This window comes from Hyaena hyaena, unplaced genomic scaffold (genome assembly GCF_003009895.1).
Source record: "Hyaena hyaena isolate Hyena2069 unplaced genomic scaffold, ASM300989v1 scaffold_392, whole genome shotgun sequence".
NCBI lineage: Eukaryota > Metazoa > Chordata > Mammalia > Carnivora > Hyaenidae > Hyaena > Hyaena hyaena.
This window is the reverse complement of record NW_024081017.1, coordinates 503,461-515,816: the sequence shown is the minus strand read 5'-3', so window position 1 is coordinate 515,816 and position 12,356 is coordinate 503,461. Positions and strand designations below refer to the sequence as shown.

At 61.5% G+C, this 12,356-nt stretch overlaps 2 protein-coding genes and 2 non-coding genes across 4 annotated transcripts; 1 reads left to right on the top strand and 3 right to left on the bottom strand.

The window, feature by feature from the left end:
- Positions 1-317: 317 nt before the first annotated feature.
- On the top strand, positions 318-4,847 carry EIF3G (eukaryotic translation initiation factor 3 subunit G). Its single transcript, XM_039250968.1, has 11 exons — positions 318-420; positions 556-602; positions 1,323-1,406; positions 1,514-1,602; positions 1,703-1,762; positions 2,864-2,968; positions 3,060-3,249; positions 3,942-4,049; positions 4,152-4,288; positions 4,366-4,472; positions 4,746-4,847. Exons 1-11 carry the CDS (start codon positions 401-403, stop codon positions 4,759-4,761), a joined length of 963 nt encoding a protein of 320 aa, XP_039106899.1. The 5' UTR covers positions 318-400; the 3' UTR covers positions 4,762-4,847.
- LOC120244440 (suppressor of SWI4 1 homolog) lies at positions 4,842-12,020 on the bottom strand. Its single transcript, XM_039250969.1, is given in 13 exon segments — positions 4,842-6,206; positions 8,251-8,337; positions 8,420-8,586; positions 8,659-8,788; positions 8,881-8,959; positions 9,063-9,186; positions 9,287-9,394; positions 9,594-9,670; positions 10,563-10,733; positions 10,843-10,893; positions 11,095-11,196; positions 11,675-11,845; positions 11,964-12,020. Coding segments are annotated over 13 exon segments (2,466 nt in total). The 5' UTR covers positions 11,982-12,020; the 3' UTR covers positions 4,842-5,025.
- Positions 9,473-9,552, bottom strand: LOC120244491. Its single transcript, XR_005531555.1, has one exon. It is a non-coding gene; the product is annotated as a small nucleolar RNA U105B (small nucleolar RNA).
- LOC120244490 lies at positions 10,965-11,050 on the bottom strand. The gene has a single exon (XR_005531554.1). It is a non-coding gene; the product is annotated as a small nucleolar RNA SNORD105 (small nucleolar RNA).
- Positions 12,021-12,356: the final 336 nt, after the last annotated feature.

Sequence of the window (12,356 nt, the reverse complement as noted above, 5' to 3'; positions counted from 1 at the left end):
GGAGAATGAAGTGGAAAAGGAGGGAGAGAGGCTGAGGGGCCACTTGACATCTTGATCATTGGAATCAGGAAAACTTCCCAGACTTAGGAAGACCAGCCTCGATTTCTTCAGCTGCAGGACGAAAATGGCTTCCTCCTCACAGTTCCTGGCACACAGTAAGCTTTCGACAAGCGAGCTTTATTGTTATAAATACGTTTTTTAAAACTTTGCTCAAAGGTAAATGGAACGTATCTCTGTTCAGCCCTGGCCCCGCAGCTCACGCAGCCGGCACCTCCACCCCCGTCCGCAGAGGGCGCTGTGGGCGCTGCGGCCGGGCCGCTCTAGGCGGCACAGGAAGTCTCGCGCTCCCCTCGCTTCCGGTCTCTAGCCCGGGATTGGGCTGCGTGGAGAAGCTCGTGAAATGCCGACTGGGGATTTTGAGTGAGTCGAGGGGCGCGGGGCGAACCCCGGGAGGGGGGCTGGGGGGCCTGGGGAGCATCGTGGGGCCTGGGTACGTCGAGGCGGCGGGGGCCTGGCCTCGCTGACCCAGCCCTCCCCTCTGCACACTTCTTGCAGTTCGAAGCCCAGCTGGGCCGACCAGGTGGAGGAGGAGGGCGAGGATGGTGAGTGTGCCCGGGCGCCCCAGGCCACCGCAGCCAGCCCCCCAGGCCCGTCGCTGCCGCCTGCTCCACCCCCTTGCAAACCGCGGTTCGATCCCGTATGCCCCGTCGCGGCCAGCCTTGCCCCGCGCCATCCTCTCTCCGGGCCAGCCTATCGCCAGTTCCAGATGATCGGTGGCTTTTCCCTCTTCCCCTGCCGCCGCCCAATCCTCGTAGCTGCTCCGGGGAGGAAGTTGTAACAGCCCGCCTCCCGCGTTTATACGAGCGCCGGGAGAGCTTTATGGGCCGCCCCTGCTTACGTCCTTACCTTTGCTCGAGATTACTCCAGCCAGCTCGGCGTCCGGTCCCGGCTGCCCCAGGGCAATTCTTCGTCACTCCTCAGCCCTGCGTCCCGCCTTCACGGGCCCCTGGTGTGGGCATCCGCCCCCAAACGCCCCCCCCCTTTTTTTAATGTTTTATTTATTTCTGAGAGAGAGAGCATGAGAGGGGAGGGTCAGAGAGAGAGGGAGACACAGAATCTGAAACAGGCTCCAGGCTGTGAGCTAGCTGTCAGCACAGAGCCCAATGCGGGGCCGGAACCCACGAACCGTGAGATCATGACCTGAGCCGAAGTCGGACGCTTAACCAACTGAGCTACCCAGGCGCCCCAAAGGGCCCTGCATTCTGTCTCCGGAGCTCCCGCTCCTCCAGCTCACCCCTCCTCCCCACACTCCCTTTCCGCAGACAAATGTGTCACCAGCGAGCTCCTCAAAGGGATCCCTCTGGCCACAGGCGACACCAGCCCAGAACCTGAGTTAGTGCCGGGAGGTGAGTGAGGCCCTCCGCTCCATTCGCGGCTGCCTCTCCCCAGCGCATCCCCTCCTGGTCCTCATTTTCCCCCCGGGCTCACTTTCCTCACCTCTTCTCTGTCCCAGCTCCACTGCCGCCTCCCAAGGAGGTCATCAATGGAAACATCAAGACAGTGACGGAGTACAAGATAGATGAGGATGGCAAGAAGTTCAAGGTGAGGCTGGGGACGGGTGGTGTGTGTTGGGTAGGTTGGGGTTTGGCTCCAGGTGCCTCAGAGAAACAGCAAGTCCGAACCTCTCGCCTCCCATCCGCAGATTGTTCGCACCTTCAGAATCGAGACTCGGAAGGCCTCGAAGGCTGTTGCGAGGAGGAAGGTGAGACCCTTTTGTCTTGGGGGCTCCCCCAGGACTGGCTCAGAGGAATTAGGAATCCTATTTTTTTGGGGTGCTTTTATTTTTATTTTTTTTTATTTATTTATTTTTTAAATTTTTTTTAATGTTTTATTTATTTCTAGGAGAGAGAGAGACAGTGTGAGCAGGGGAGGGTCAGAGAAAGAGGGAGTCACAGACTGAAACAGGCTCCATGCTCTGAGCTGGCAGTCAGCACAGAGCCTGACGCGGGGCCCGAACCCACGAACCGCGAGATCATGACCTAAGCGAAAGTCGGACGCTTAACCGACTAAGCCACCCAGGCGCCCCAGGGGTGCTTTTATTTTTAAAAGCGGGGTTTAACTATTTGTACCCATGATGTTGGAGCACGGCTGAGGGCTGGAGGTGTTTGGACCCTCCTGGGGCACTGAAAATCCAGGGTGCGAGTGGGTGGGGTTAGAGTCTGGGAGGAACGGAGCCAAGCCCCCCCCTGAGGTGGTCACGGCAGTTCCTGATGAGCTGGGCTGCACGCTTAGGGACGGCGCCATAGCAGTAACATTTGGCCCAACTTTCTGTGCACTTCCCCGCGCCAGACCCCATGCCAAGTGCTTTGCAGGAAGTGTTCTCCCATTTGATCCCCTCAGCAGCCCTGGGAGGTGGGGAGCATTTTGGCCCCCATTTTGTAGGGGAAGAGGCGGAGGCCTAGCTTGTTTAACTAGCTCAATGCCCCTTATGCTCTGGGTGACGCCCGCATACTCCTGAGCATCACTTCCTGTGGGAGCTGGGCCGCCTACGGTCACGGGTCCCCAGGAACGGTTAGCTGTGCGGCTGCCTCCTCTGGGCCTCGGCTCCCATCTGGAACTTGGGGCGGAGAGCTGTCCTTCCCTCCTCTTGGGGCCGGCATGAGGCTGAGGCCTGGCACACGCCAGGAGGGGTGCACACCAGGAAACGGGGACTGTCATTGTCACCGGAGTGGGGAGCTTTGGGGGAGGGTGAAGAATGTGGTTCAAGGCCCCGACGCCCTGACGGGGACTACTGTGGGTCTGGGATGCCAGCGGAAGGGGTCACCCTTGCCCTTACCTGTCCCCTATCCCGCCCTGAGCCCAGAACTGGAAGAAGTTTGGGAACTCAGAGTTTGACCCACCAGGGCCCAACGTGGCCACCACCACAGTCAGTGACGACGTGTCCATGACGTTCATCACTAGCAAAGAGGTGAGTGGGGCGACAGGGCAGGGCCAGTGGCCGTGATGATGGTGGCCGGGGTGTGACAATCCCGCTGAGTGTCCCCTGGCTGCCCACCCAGGATCTGAACTGCCAGGAAGAGGAGGACCCGATGAACAAGCTCAAGGGCCAGAAGATCGTGTCCTGCCGCATCTGCAAGGGTGACCACTGGACTACCCGCTGCCCCTACAAGGACACTCTGGGGCCGATGCAGAAGGAGCTGGCTGAGCAGCTGGGCCTGTCCACCGGCGAGAAGGAGAAGCTGCCTGGAGGTGCCCGGGCCCGGGGATGTGCTTTGGTGGTCCTGGGGGTGGGGGTGGGGAGGATCGCGTGCACCTCTGGGAGGGCCCTTGGCCTTCACCTGCTGTCTGGGCACGGGCTGCTCCCCTCGTGAGTTGACCTCCCACGTCAGCAGCAGCACCGCGAGGCTGTGGCTGGGGCCCGGGTTTGTGTGAGAGCGAGCGGGGCTGGGGGGTGCTCTGACCGCGGGCGATGGCGCCCACCTCTGGTCGGAGCCGGCAGACCAGTGCTTTCCAGGCCCGTGTGTCTACACCACACGTGCTTGAGCCTTGTCAGCTGTGATTGTTGTGGACTCGAGTGTGGCGGGTCTGTCTGTCACATATGCGGCCATAGCCCTGTGCGTGCGTGTCTGGACAGTTCTACACCTGTGACTTGGTGTGTGCAGCACACTTGTCACTTGCCAGGAGTGTGTGGGACCTGGGGGCTGTCCCTGCCATGTTCCCGTGTGTTGGGAAGCTGAGCGTTTCTCTAGCCCTCAGCTGAGGTCGCCCTGACTTCCTGGACATGACCTTTATGTCCACGGGGCCTCAGAGGGACCGGCCAGAAACGTGCCCTTTGATAGACGGTGCCTGGCGCGGCTTGGGGCCAGAGCTGCCAGCATCCTGGGCGGCCTGCCCCTCGTCTGTGCCAGGGTGAAGCCTGACCCGGCTGCGTCCGCCTCCAGAGCTGGAGCCCGTGCAAGCCGCCCAGAGCAAGACGGGGAAGTACGTGCCCCCGAGCCTGCGGGACGGGGCCAGCCGCCGTGGGGAGTCCATGCAGCCCAACCGCAGAGGTGAGCTGGCGGCCGGGAACCTCCCGGTCCCTGGGGATTGTCCCTCGGCTGCGGCCTGGGGAGGGCAGTTCTCTCACCGGCCGCCTCTCCTTGCCTGTCCAGCCGACGACAACGCCACTATCCGTGTCACCAACCTGTCCGAGGACACTCGTGAGACTGACCTGCAGGAGCTCTTCCGGCCCTTTGGCTCCATCTCTCGCATCTACTTGGCAAAGGACAAGACCACTGGCCAGTCTAAGGTGGGCCGGTGGCCGTGGGGTTTGGGGAAGGGGCCGCCTGTCCTGGTTTGTGGCCCTGACTCTGCCCCCTCCCCCAGGGCTTTGCCTTCATCAGCTTCCACCGCCGTGAGGATGCTGCGCGTGCCATCGCTGGGGTGTCCGGCTTTGGATACGACCACCTCATTCTCAATGTCGAGTGGGCCAAGTAAGACCCTGTCGCACCCTGCTTCCTGCGCCTTGTCACACACAGCTAACACTCAGGCCATAGGCCCTGTGCCAGCATAAAGCCACCAACCTTGTTCTGAGGGACGGGTCACTGTCTTTCCGTTCTCAAGGAGGCCCCACTGCTCACCCCCCCACACCCCCCATCGCCACAGAGGCTCCAGTTGTAACACGGGGGCTTGGGATGCCCCTTGGGGTCTGAACCCCTCCCCCACAGGCTGTCCTCACCATCTCTCTCCTCTCTGTTTCTCTCTAGGCCGTCAACCAACTAAGCCCACTGTCACCTGGCCCCAGGACCCCACAGAAGGAAGCTTCCCAGAGCACGGGGCTCTTGGCAATAAAAAGGTTCTAGTTGTCACATGCTGTCTTGTTTATTCACCTTGTTTAGTCATCTGCTTTGCGGCTAGCGGGGCCAGCCCTCTCCAGAACCAGTGCTTCGGGGCAGAAATGCCTGTCCTCCCTGGCCACTTGCCGGTCCCCAGTCAGGTCTTTCTGTAGAGCACGGAGGCGGCAGTGGCTCAGGGCCAGTTGGTGGTTCAGGGCCAGTGGCCTTCCGTGCTCTTGGCCTCCCATCCTGCTGCTGGATTCCAGTGCAGGGGGCAGCGGCTCAAAATAGGCCGGGTCATCAGCTCTGGGGCCTAGGGCCCTGAGGTTTTGGGGGTGCCTGCGTCACTGAGGGGCAGGACTTGGCCAGAGCTCCCAGGGTCCTCAGGGCGTTGGCTCTCCCTGCAGCTCCCCGGACCTAGGCGGCAGTCTAGGCTGGGTGCCACCGCCATGTACAGCAGAGGGTGGATGCAGATGGCCAAGGGCATGAGGCCCCGCATGACCTGGTGGCTCACGTAGGTCCTCTGATCCAGCGCGGCTTTGGCCTCGGCCAAGTCCGCAAAGTCCGGGCAGCGGGCTCTCCAGCGCTGCCGGGCGTACACGTTGAGCACCAGCGTCACGGAGTAGGGCACGTAGGAGCCGGCGTAGAGGGCCAGGCCACTGGCCACCAGCACTGCCACCCGCAGCTTCTCGGCCGCCGTCGTGCCGTGGCTGTGCAGCACGGCCCACCCAAGGGCGCCGTACGCCGCCAGGGCGAGCAGCAGCGGCAGGCCGCAGCCCACGGTGGCCAGCACCAGGCTGTACACCCTGTAGGCCTCGAGCTGGTGGTCTGTTGTCCCCAGGCACTTGGTGCAGGCCTCCGGCCTGGTCACGGAGCAGTTGCCTTCCTCCTGCGGCCCCTTCAGGCGGGAGAAGCTGAGCGTGGGCGCGGCCAGCAGGGCGGCCAACACCCAGCCGGCAGCGCTGACCGCCCAGGCGTGCCAGGCATGCAGGCTGCTGCGGGTGAAGAAGGGGTGGACGACGCTCAGGTAGCGGTTCAGGCTGATGCAGGTGATGAAGAGGACGCTGCCCAGCAAGTTGCAGGTGAAGAGGAAGCGCTCCAGGCGGCACGCGAGTTCCCCGTACTGCCAGTTTTTGGGCGGGTAGAGGTAGGCGGCCAGCGGCAGCAGCGTCAGGGCGTAGAGCAGGTCGCTGACGGCCAGCTGCGCCGAGAAGACCACGGCCGGGCGCCACGGGCGCCGCTCCCGGGTGCCAAAGCGGTATAAGGCGAAGCCGTTGCTGGCTGTGGCCACCAGGAACTCAGCCGCCAGCACGGGCCACAGAAAGTCTTCCTGGAAACGGCTGAGGATGCGGTTGGCAGCCGCTGAGAAGTTGGCTGGGCAGGGTGTGACACCTGTGGGCAGATGGCGTCACCAAGTGAGCACCGTCCCTCCGCATGTGGCTCTTGACGCCTTCGCCTTCAGAGCTCCTGCTACGTGGCTGGCTGCACAAGCCCTCTGGGGACACGCATTCTCTGGGTCCTTCCCATGCCCAGGAGGGGGCGCCAGCCACAGCAACTTCTTGTGGAGCAAATCCGGCCCAGGAAGGTCAGCAGCTGAGTCTGGTCAGCTGATACCTACCAGGGTGGCTCTGGGTTCTGGGTCCCGGGTCTGGAAGCCTCCAGAGCCAGGGTGGTCACCGCCTTCACGTGACCACAACCCAGCAGTGACCACCCAGAACCACCAAGCTCGGGGTGGAGGAGGGGGAGTCTAGGGTAGTCCTTGTCCCACTATAGACGCCCCCCCCCCAAAATCCATCAAGCCTCGCTGCCTCTACCTTTCCTCTGTCACTTCTCCAACCTGTTCTCCCCATGGCCTCCAGAGGGCACCAAGGACATCTGAGCCTGGTGGCTTTGGCTCAGGGCCCTTTGAGGCTCCCTCCTCATGGGGAGGAAAAGGTAATGCTCACCTCTGCCACGGAGGGGCCCCAGGAGCAAACTTTCCTTCAACCTGCAACCTCTCATCTCTTCCTGTGACTCATTAGTGTCTTTCTCACACTGGCTTTTGTTTTTTCCTTCCCACACTGGCTTTTGACTGTTCCTTAAGGGCACGTTCCACCTCAGGGCCTTTGCACGGATTCTCTTTTCCTGAGTCACCAATGCCCCCGCTCACTTCTTGGTCTCTAGCCCTGAGGCTTTTTTTTTTTTTTGAGAGGTCTGTTCTGACCCTGTAATACCATGACTGCACCCCCATACCCTTTATTTCTGCAAACCCTGTGCTTCCATCTGACCACTGCTAAGAAAACGCCCCAAAAAACCAAAAGACCTCTCAGGGACTGCCCCACCACTGGCTTCCCAGTGCCCAGAACAAGGCCTGGGACACAGCAGTGTAGATGAGAGCAGGGATCTGGAATGGATTCCCTCTCCTGTACCCAACTTAGCCTCAGCTTTGGGGTAAACAGCCTGCTCCCAGGCTGTCCAGCAGGCTGGCCGCTAGCTCCGTGGAAGATGCAAGCGGCCCTTCCTCCCCTACTCCTGCTTCCCCAACCACACTTCTGCCTCCTCATCCCAGCTCTGCTCTGGGAGGAAGTCCCTGTCCAGACGTGATTAACTCCCTCCCGTCCACCTCCTAGGAGCCAGCCACACCCGCCCTCAGTCCCGGGCTGAGCCGCAGGGGCCAGGACCCTCACCTGATGTGGTGGTAGTCATGGCCCACGTGCCCTGCGTCCGGGTCCACTGCTGAAAGTACGCTACAAGCCGTGCAAGTCTGTGCAAGTGAACCAGCACCAGCACCGTGTGGCCCCTTCCTTCCCAGCAGCTCCACCCTCTTTCTCTCAAAGCTGGCAGCTCCGCCCACAGCCAGCACCAGCCAGCTTCCACCCCCGGCTTCCTTCCTCCTCACACTTTGCCCTCTGGAGCAGCCAGTCACTGGCTTACAGGTACCTGGGGTCTGGGAGGGGGGTAAGCAGGGGAGAGGCCCAGGAGCCCGAGGCACCAGACTGAACCTGCCCATCGCCCTCACCTGTAACACAGTCCCAGCATGTCCACTGCTCAGGATGCGGGAGAGAACCTAGCTTTGGGGCAGAACCCAGTCCAGTTCCAGAAGCTCCTGGCCGGAGCCTTTCTGGGCTTTCTGCCGCGCAACTCCAGCTCTCCCCGCTCCAAATACAGACTCAAGACTCACAGGAAAGCAGGCATTTACCAGAGTGAGGTTGGGGGAATCGCTCCTTTATGAAAGGAAACTGAGGGCTACACCTGGAGGTCCAGGTGGAAACCCAGGGCAAAGGCGCTTGGGCCCCAATCTGGGGCATTCCATCCACTGCACCAGGCTGGCCTCAGACGGCTTTCTTAGGTGGCCGTGCTCGACCTCGCCTGTGCTCCCAGGCAGCTCCTCTGCGTTCCAGCTGGCCCTGGCCCCGCTGGGGCCTGCCCTTGGCCTTTGGACGCCTCTGGCCAACACTGCGATCTGGCCTCTGCTCCCTTCCTCGCTGCTTCTTGCCCAGGGGCCCAGCAGGCCGTCTTTGTTTGGCTGCCTTCGGGAACATGTCTGTGGGGAGAGACCATGTTAAGGCCATCACACCACAGGGACAAGCCCAAGGTGACCAGCTGCACAAAGCCTCGTCACCTACCCTCATCAGGCTCCTCTCCCACTGCCTGGCGGAAATACTCGGCTTCATCCTCCTCTTCCTCTCGCTGGCCAGAACCCTCCGTCTCAGGGGGGGCACCGGGGTCCTCAGCATCACTATCCCCACTGGCCTCTGCCCGTGCCCGCTTTATGCCTGCCAGGCTCTTCTTCCTGGAGGAAGACGTCATTTAGGGCAGTGGCCTGCACCCGGGAGCCCCCCTCACCGCGCAGCCCACGCCACACCTGTGTGCCTCCCGCTGCTCCCGCTTGCGCTGGACATTCTGGGCCTGCTGGGCCTGCCTCTGGGCCTTGAGCTGTAGCTTCTCCTCCTTGGCTGCCAGGATGGCCTGTAGCTCCTCCTCGGTCTTGTGCACTGAGCGGGAAGAGCCAGGTCACGGACCCAGGTGTGTCGGTGCACCTCGCCACCCACCGCTGAGGGCCCTGGGCTCCCAGCCCCATTCTCACCGAAACTGTGGAACAGCACGTTCCCCTCCCCAACACCCTCCTGGATTTTGATGAGCTGCAGCGTCATCCGAGGCCCAATCTGCAGGGACACGGGGGGGGGGGGGGGTTGGTTCTTCCTCGGGGCTGGGGGCTGCCCGAGGAATTCACTTGTGCCACCGGGCCCACCCTGGGCCGGGCCTCACCTCCGTGAGCCGCACAGCGCTCTGCTGGGCCCGCATGTTGCCGCGGCCCGCGACGGCCTGGGGCAGCTCGGTGATGTTGTGCTCCCCATCGGGCTCTGCCTCACTCTCGGACAGCCCAGCGCCCCTGGGCAGAGACACACGCGTCAGCAGGGGATCCCAGGCTCCCGGGATAGCTCCAGGGGCTCCAGCGGGGCAGCGGTTTCCCCACCCAGTGGCCTTCTCACGTGGCTAGCAGCTCGCTGATGTCTTGTAGACGGCTCATGTTGGGGAACTTCTCCTGTAGAAGCTTCTTCATTCCACGACTCGCGCCCACAGGAACGACTTTGATGCTACTGCAAGAGCCAGGGTGTGAGAAGGCGGGTTAGGAACCCTGAGACTGCAGGTCAGCTCTGCCCCCCCACCCCGCCTTTCCGCAGTGCGTCAGGGCGTTTACTTTGAAACTGAGCAATCACAGAGCCTCAGCAGGAGCGTGGTCATCAGCCGCACACGGAAGCCGTGCCTCTCCCCTACCCCCTCCATGAGAGTACTCACTAATGACGGAAATCTAGCTCCTGGGAGTCAGGATTGTAGTTGATGAGAAGGCAGCGCTTGATGGTGTTTAGGTTCACCTGGAAGGGAGAAGTGAGGGCACAGCGGCGTGTCAACTGCCCACAGGCGTCCCCGTGTGCTGGAGCCACAGCAAGCCCTAGCCCTGCTCCGGCAATCTCCCAGCCAGGGTGTGGGGCGCCGCCGGCACTGTGGGGGCTGACGGACCGGCGGCTGGCTGGCTAGAGTTCCTGGTTCCAAGGCCATCCACACCAGGCTCCCTGATGATCATCTAACAGGCCTAGTTGAGACCTGTTGGTGCCGGGGACTAGCAGCTGGGGCTCTGGGGCCAAACAACTTTAAAAAACAAAACAAAAAAAAAAACACCAGTCCTGGGGCACTTGGGTGGCTCAGTCAGTTAAGTGTCCGACTTCGGCTCAGGTCATGATCTCCCAGTCTGTGATTTCAAGGCCCGCGTCAGGCTCTGTGCTGACAGCTTAGAGCCTGGAGCCTGCTTCGGATTCTGGGTCTCCCTCCCTCCCAGCCCCTCCCCTGCTTGCATTATTTCTCTCTCTCAAAAACAAGCAAACATTTAAAAATTAAAACAACAAAAAACAAAACACCCAATCCTGCCCGTGTCTAACCTCCCGCTAACAACTTCCCCTTTGTCAGTCTGTCTCTCCATCTGTAAACTGGAGTTCTGTTTACCTGGCACGCTGCTCAGGCTAATACTCAATTCCCACCCAAGAAATAAACGGCCATCAGGATCATTTTCTCCCTTCCAGAAAGTAAGGAAGCTCATGAGGAAGTCCCTTACCCCAGAGTCACGAACTCCTGAACGAGATTTGACCTGAGGAGCCGGAGTGCTTGGCCTCGGCCCTGGGAGGCGAAGACGGAGCAGACAACCCAAGGGCTTGTGTGTGGTACCTACTGGTGGCCCGTCCACCCTCCCCTGCCACATCAGGCCCAGCCCACCTTGTGCACATTGATGGAGGGGAACAGGTTCTGGAACATGGTGGCCATGAGCTTCACTTGCATGCCATAGGGGCCGAAGCTGTTGAGCACCAGCAGGGGCGGGTGGGCAAACTGCTGCTCGTGCATGCGGTGTCGGCGCAAGGAGGACACCACGTCGCGCACTAGTGTGTACTGCAGGGGGGGAGGGGGAGAGGAGTGGGTGCCTGGCCGCCACACATGGTCGGCACCACCCCTGAATCCATCCTCTACCCAACACAGCCCTCCTACCTCCGATCCTTACCTTATTGATCCGGAAGGTCAAGGTGGGGCCTCCTGGGAGGCGCATCAGCTTCTGCAGGGGGGAAAAAAAAAACAAAACTGGTCAGAGCCACGGTATCCAGCTAGCGAGCAGGGCGTGGGAACCTTCTCCCCGTCTCTTCAGAGCGTTTACTTTGAAGCCAGAATCATGGCAACTCAGAGGCATATGGGTTCATCCTGAGAGCTGGCGGAGGAGGAGGGCTGGGGAAGAGGAGGGATGCGTGCGTTCACTCACAAAGTAGATGTTTGTCTCCGTTTTACTCAAAATCAGGAAGTGTGTGACCCCAAGCGGCCCAGCCACTGCCACACAATCCTTCAGGGTGTTTTTCTTTCGTATCTGGGAATTACAGAAACAAAATGGAAAGATCATAAATATCCCCTTCTTGAGCAAGAACCATAAGCTAAAGCTCTTTGGCCCTTTTTTTGCATTTTAAACTGTCGCACAAAGAAACAAGGGAGTGGAATGTTCTTGACCTCTAGAACTACCCAGACTTAAACTGGTCTCTTACTTCCCGGGCCCTGCGAAGCTAATTACCTTCCTCTCGGCCTCTGGGAGAACCCAAGTTTCCACCCTGGCTTTGCTGACTCGAGGCCCTTCTTAACCATCAGCCTTAGGCATCCGGCCAAAGCGGGTGCACCTGCGCGCCCTCGCAGCTGCCCCACGAAATCCGAAGAGGCAGAGACGATGCTCCCCAGAAGGGTCCCTTTCCCCAGCCAGGGAGCCTGAAGGCTCGCGCGGTTCTGAGTTTGGAGCCCCCTCCGTAGCCGCGAGGACGGAGCCCAGGGCTGAGGGAGGCGGGGTGGGAGGTGCAGACCTGCAGGCGGGTGGCGGTGAGGGGCTCCATGACCCGACGAAGGTCCAGGCTGAGCTGCCGGACGCCGCGACCCGCGCGGCCGCGCGCGAACACGAACGAGTGCGGCTGCGCGGCATAGGCCTCGAGGTTGCGGAGCTGCGCCTGGGCGCGCGCGCGCTTCTGGTGCTTGGACTGCGGGGGGCGAAAGGCGAGCGGTCAGCGCCACGGCCTCCGCGGGGACCCCGCCGGCCCCCCGCCCGCCCGCCCGCCCTGCCCGCCCTGCCCGCGGCCCCAGGCCGCCGCGCCTCACCCGCCCGGACTGCCCCATGCCGCCGACTCCTCCGCTAGGACCCTTATGCCGGGTGCTTCCGGCGCCGCGCCGCTCACTTCCGGCGCCGGGGAGGCGCCCACGTGAGGCGGAACTGCGCGGTGACGTCACCAAGCAGGCATGCGCATCAGGTGGCGGCAAGGAGCAATCCACGGAGGGATTGCTATGGAGACACCTGGTGCTTGTTTCTGTGGAAACCGGGCGGGGCTAGCGTCTCAGTGAAGGGGCGCGGGCTTCGGAGACACGAGTTGTGGGTTCGAATCCTACCTCGGCTCATTTACACCAGCTGGGCGATCTTGAGAGCCATTTTATCCACTCCGAGGCTCCTAGAAGTATCCCAAAGTGGGGATGGTAATCATTTCTCCTCTGACCCAC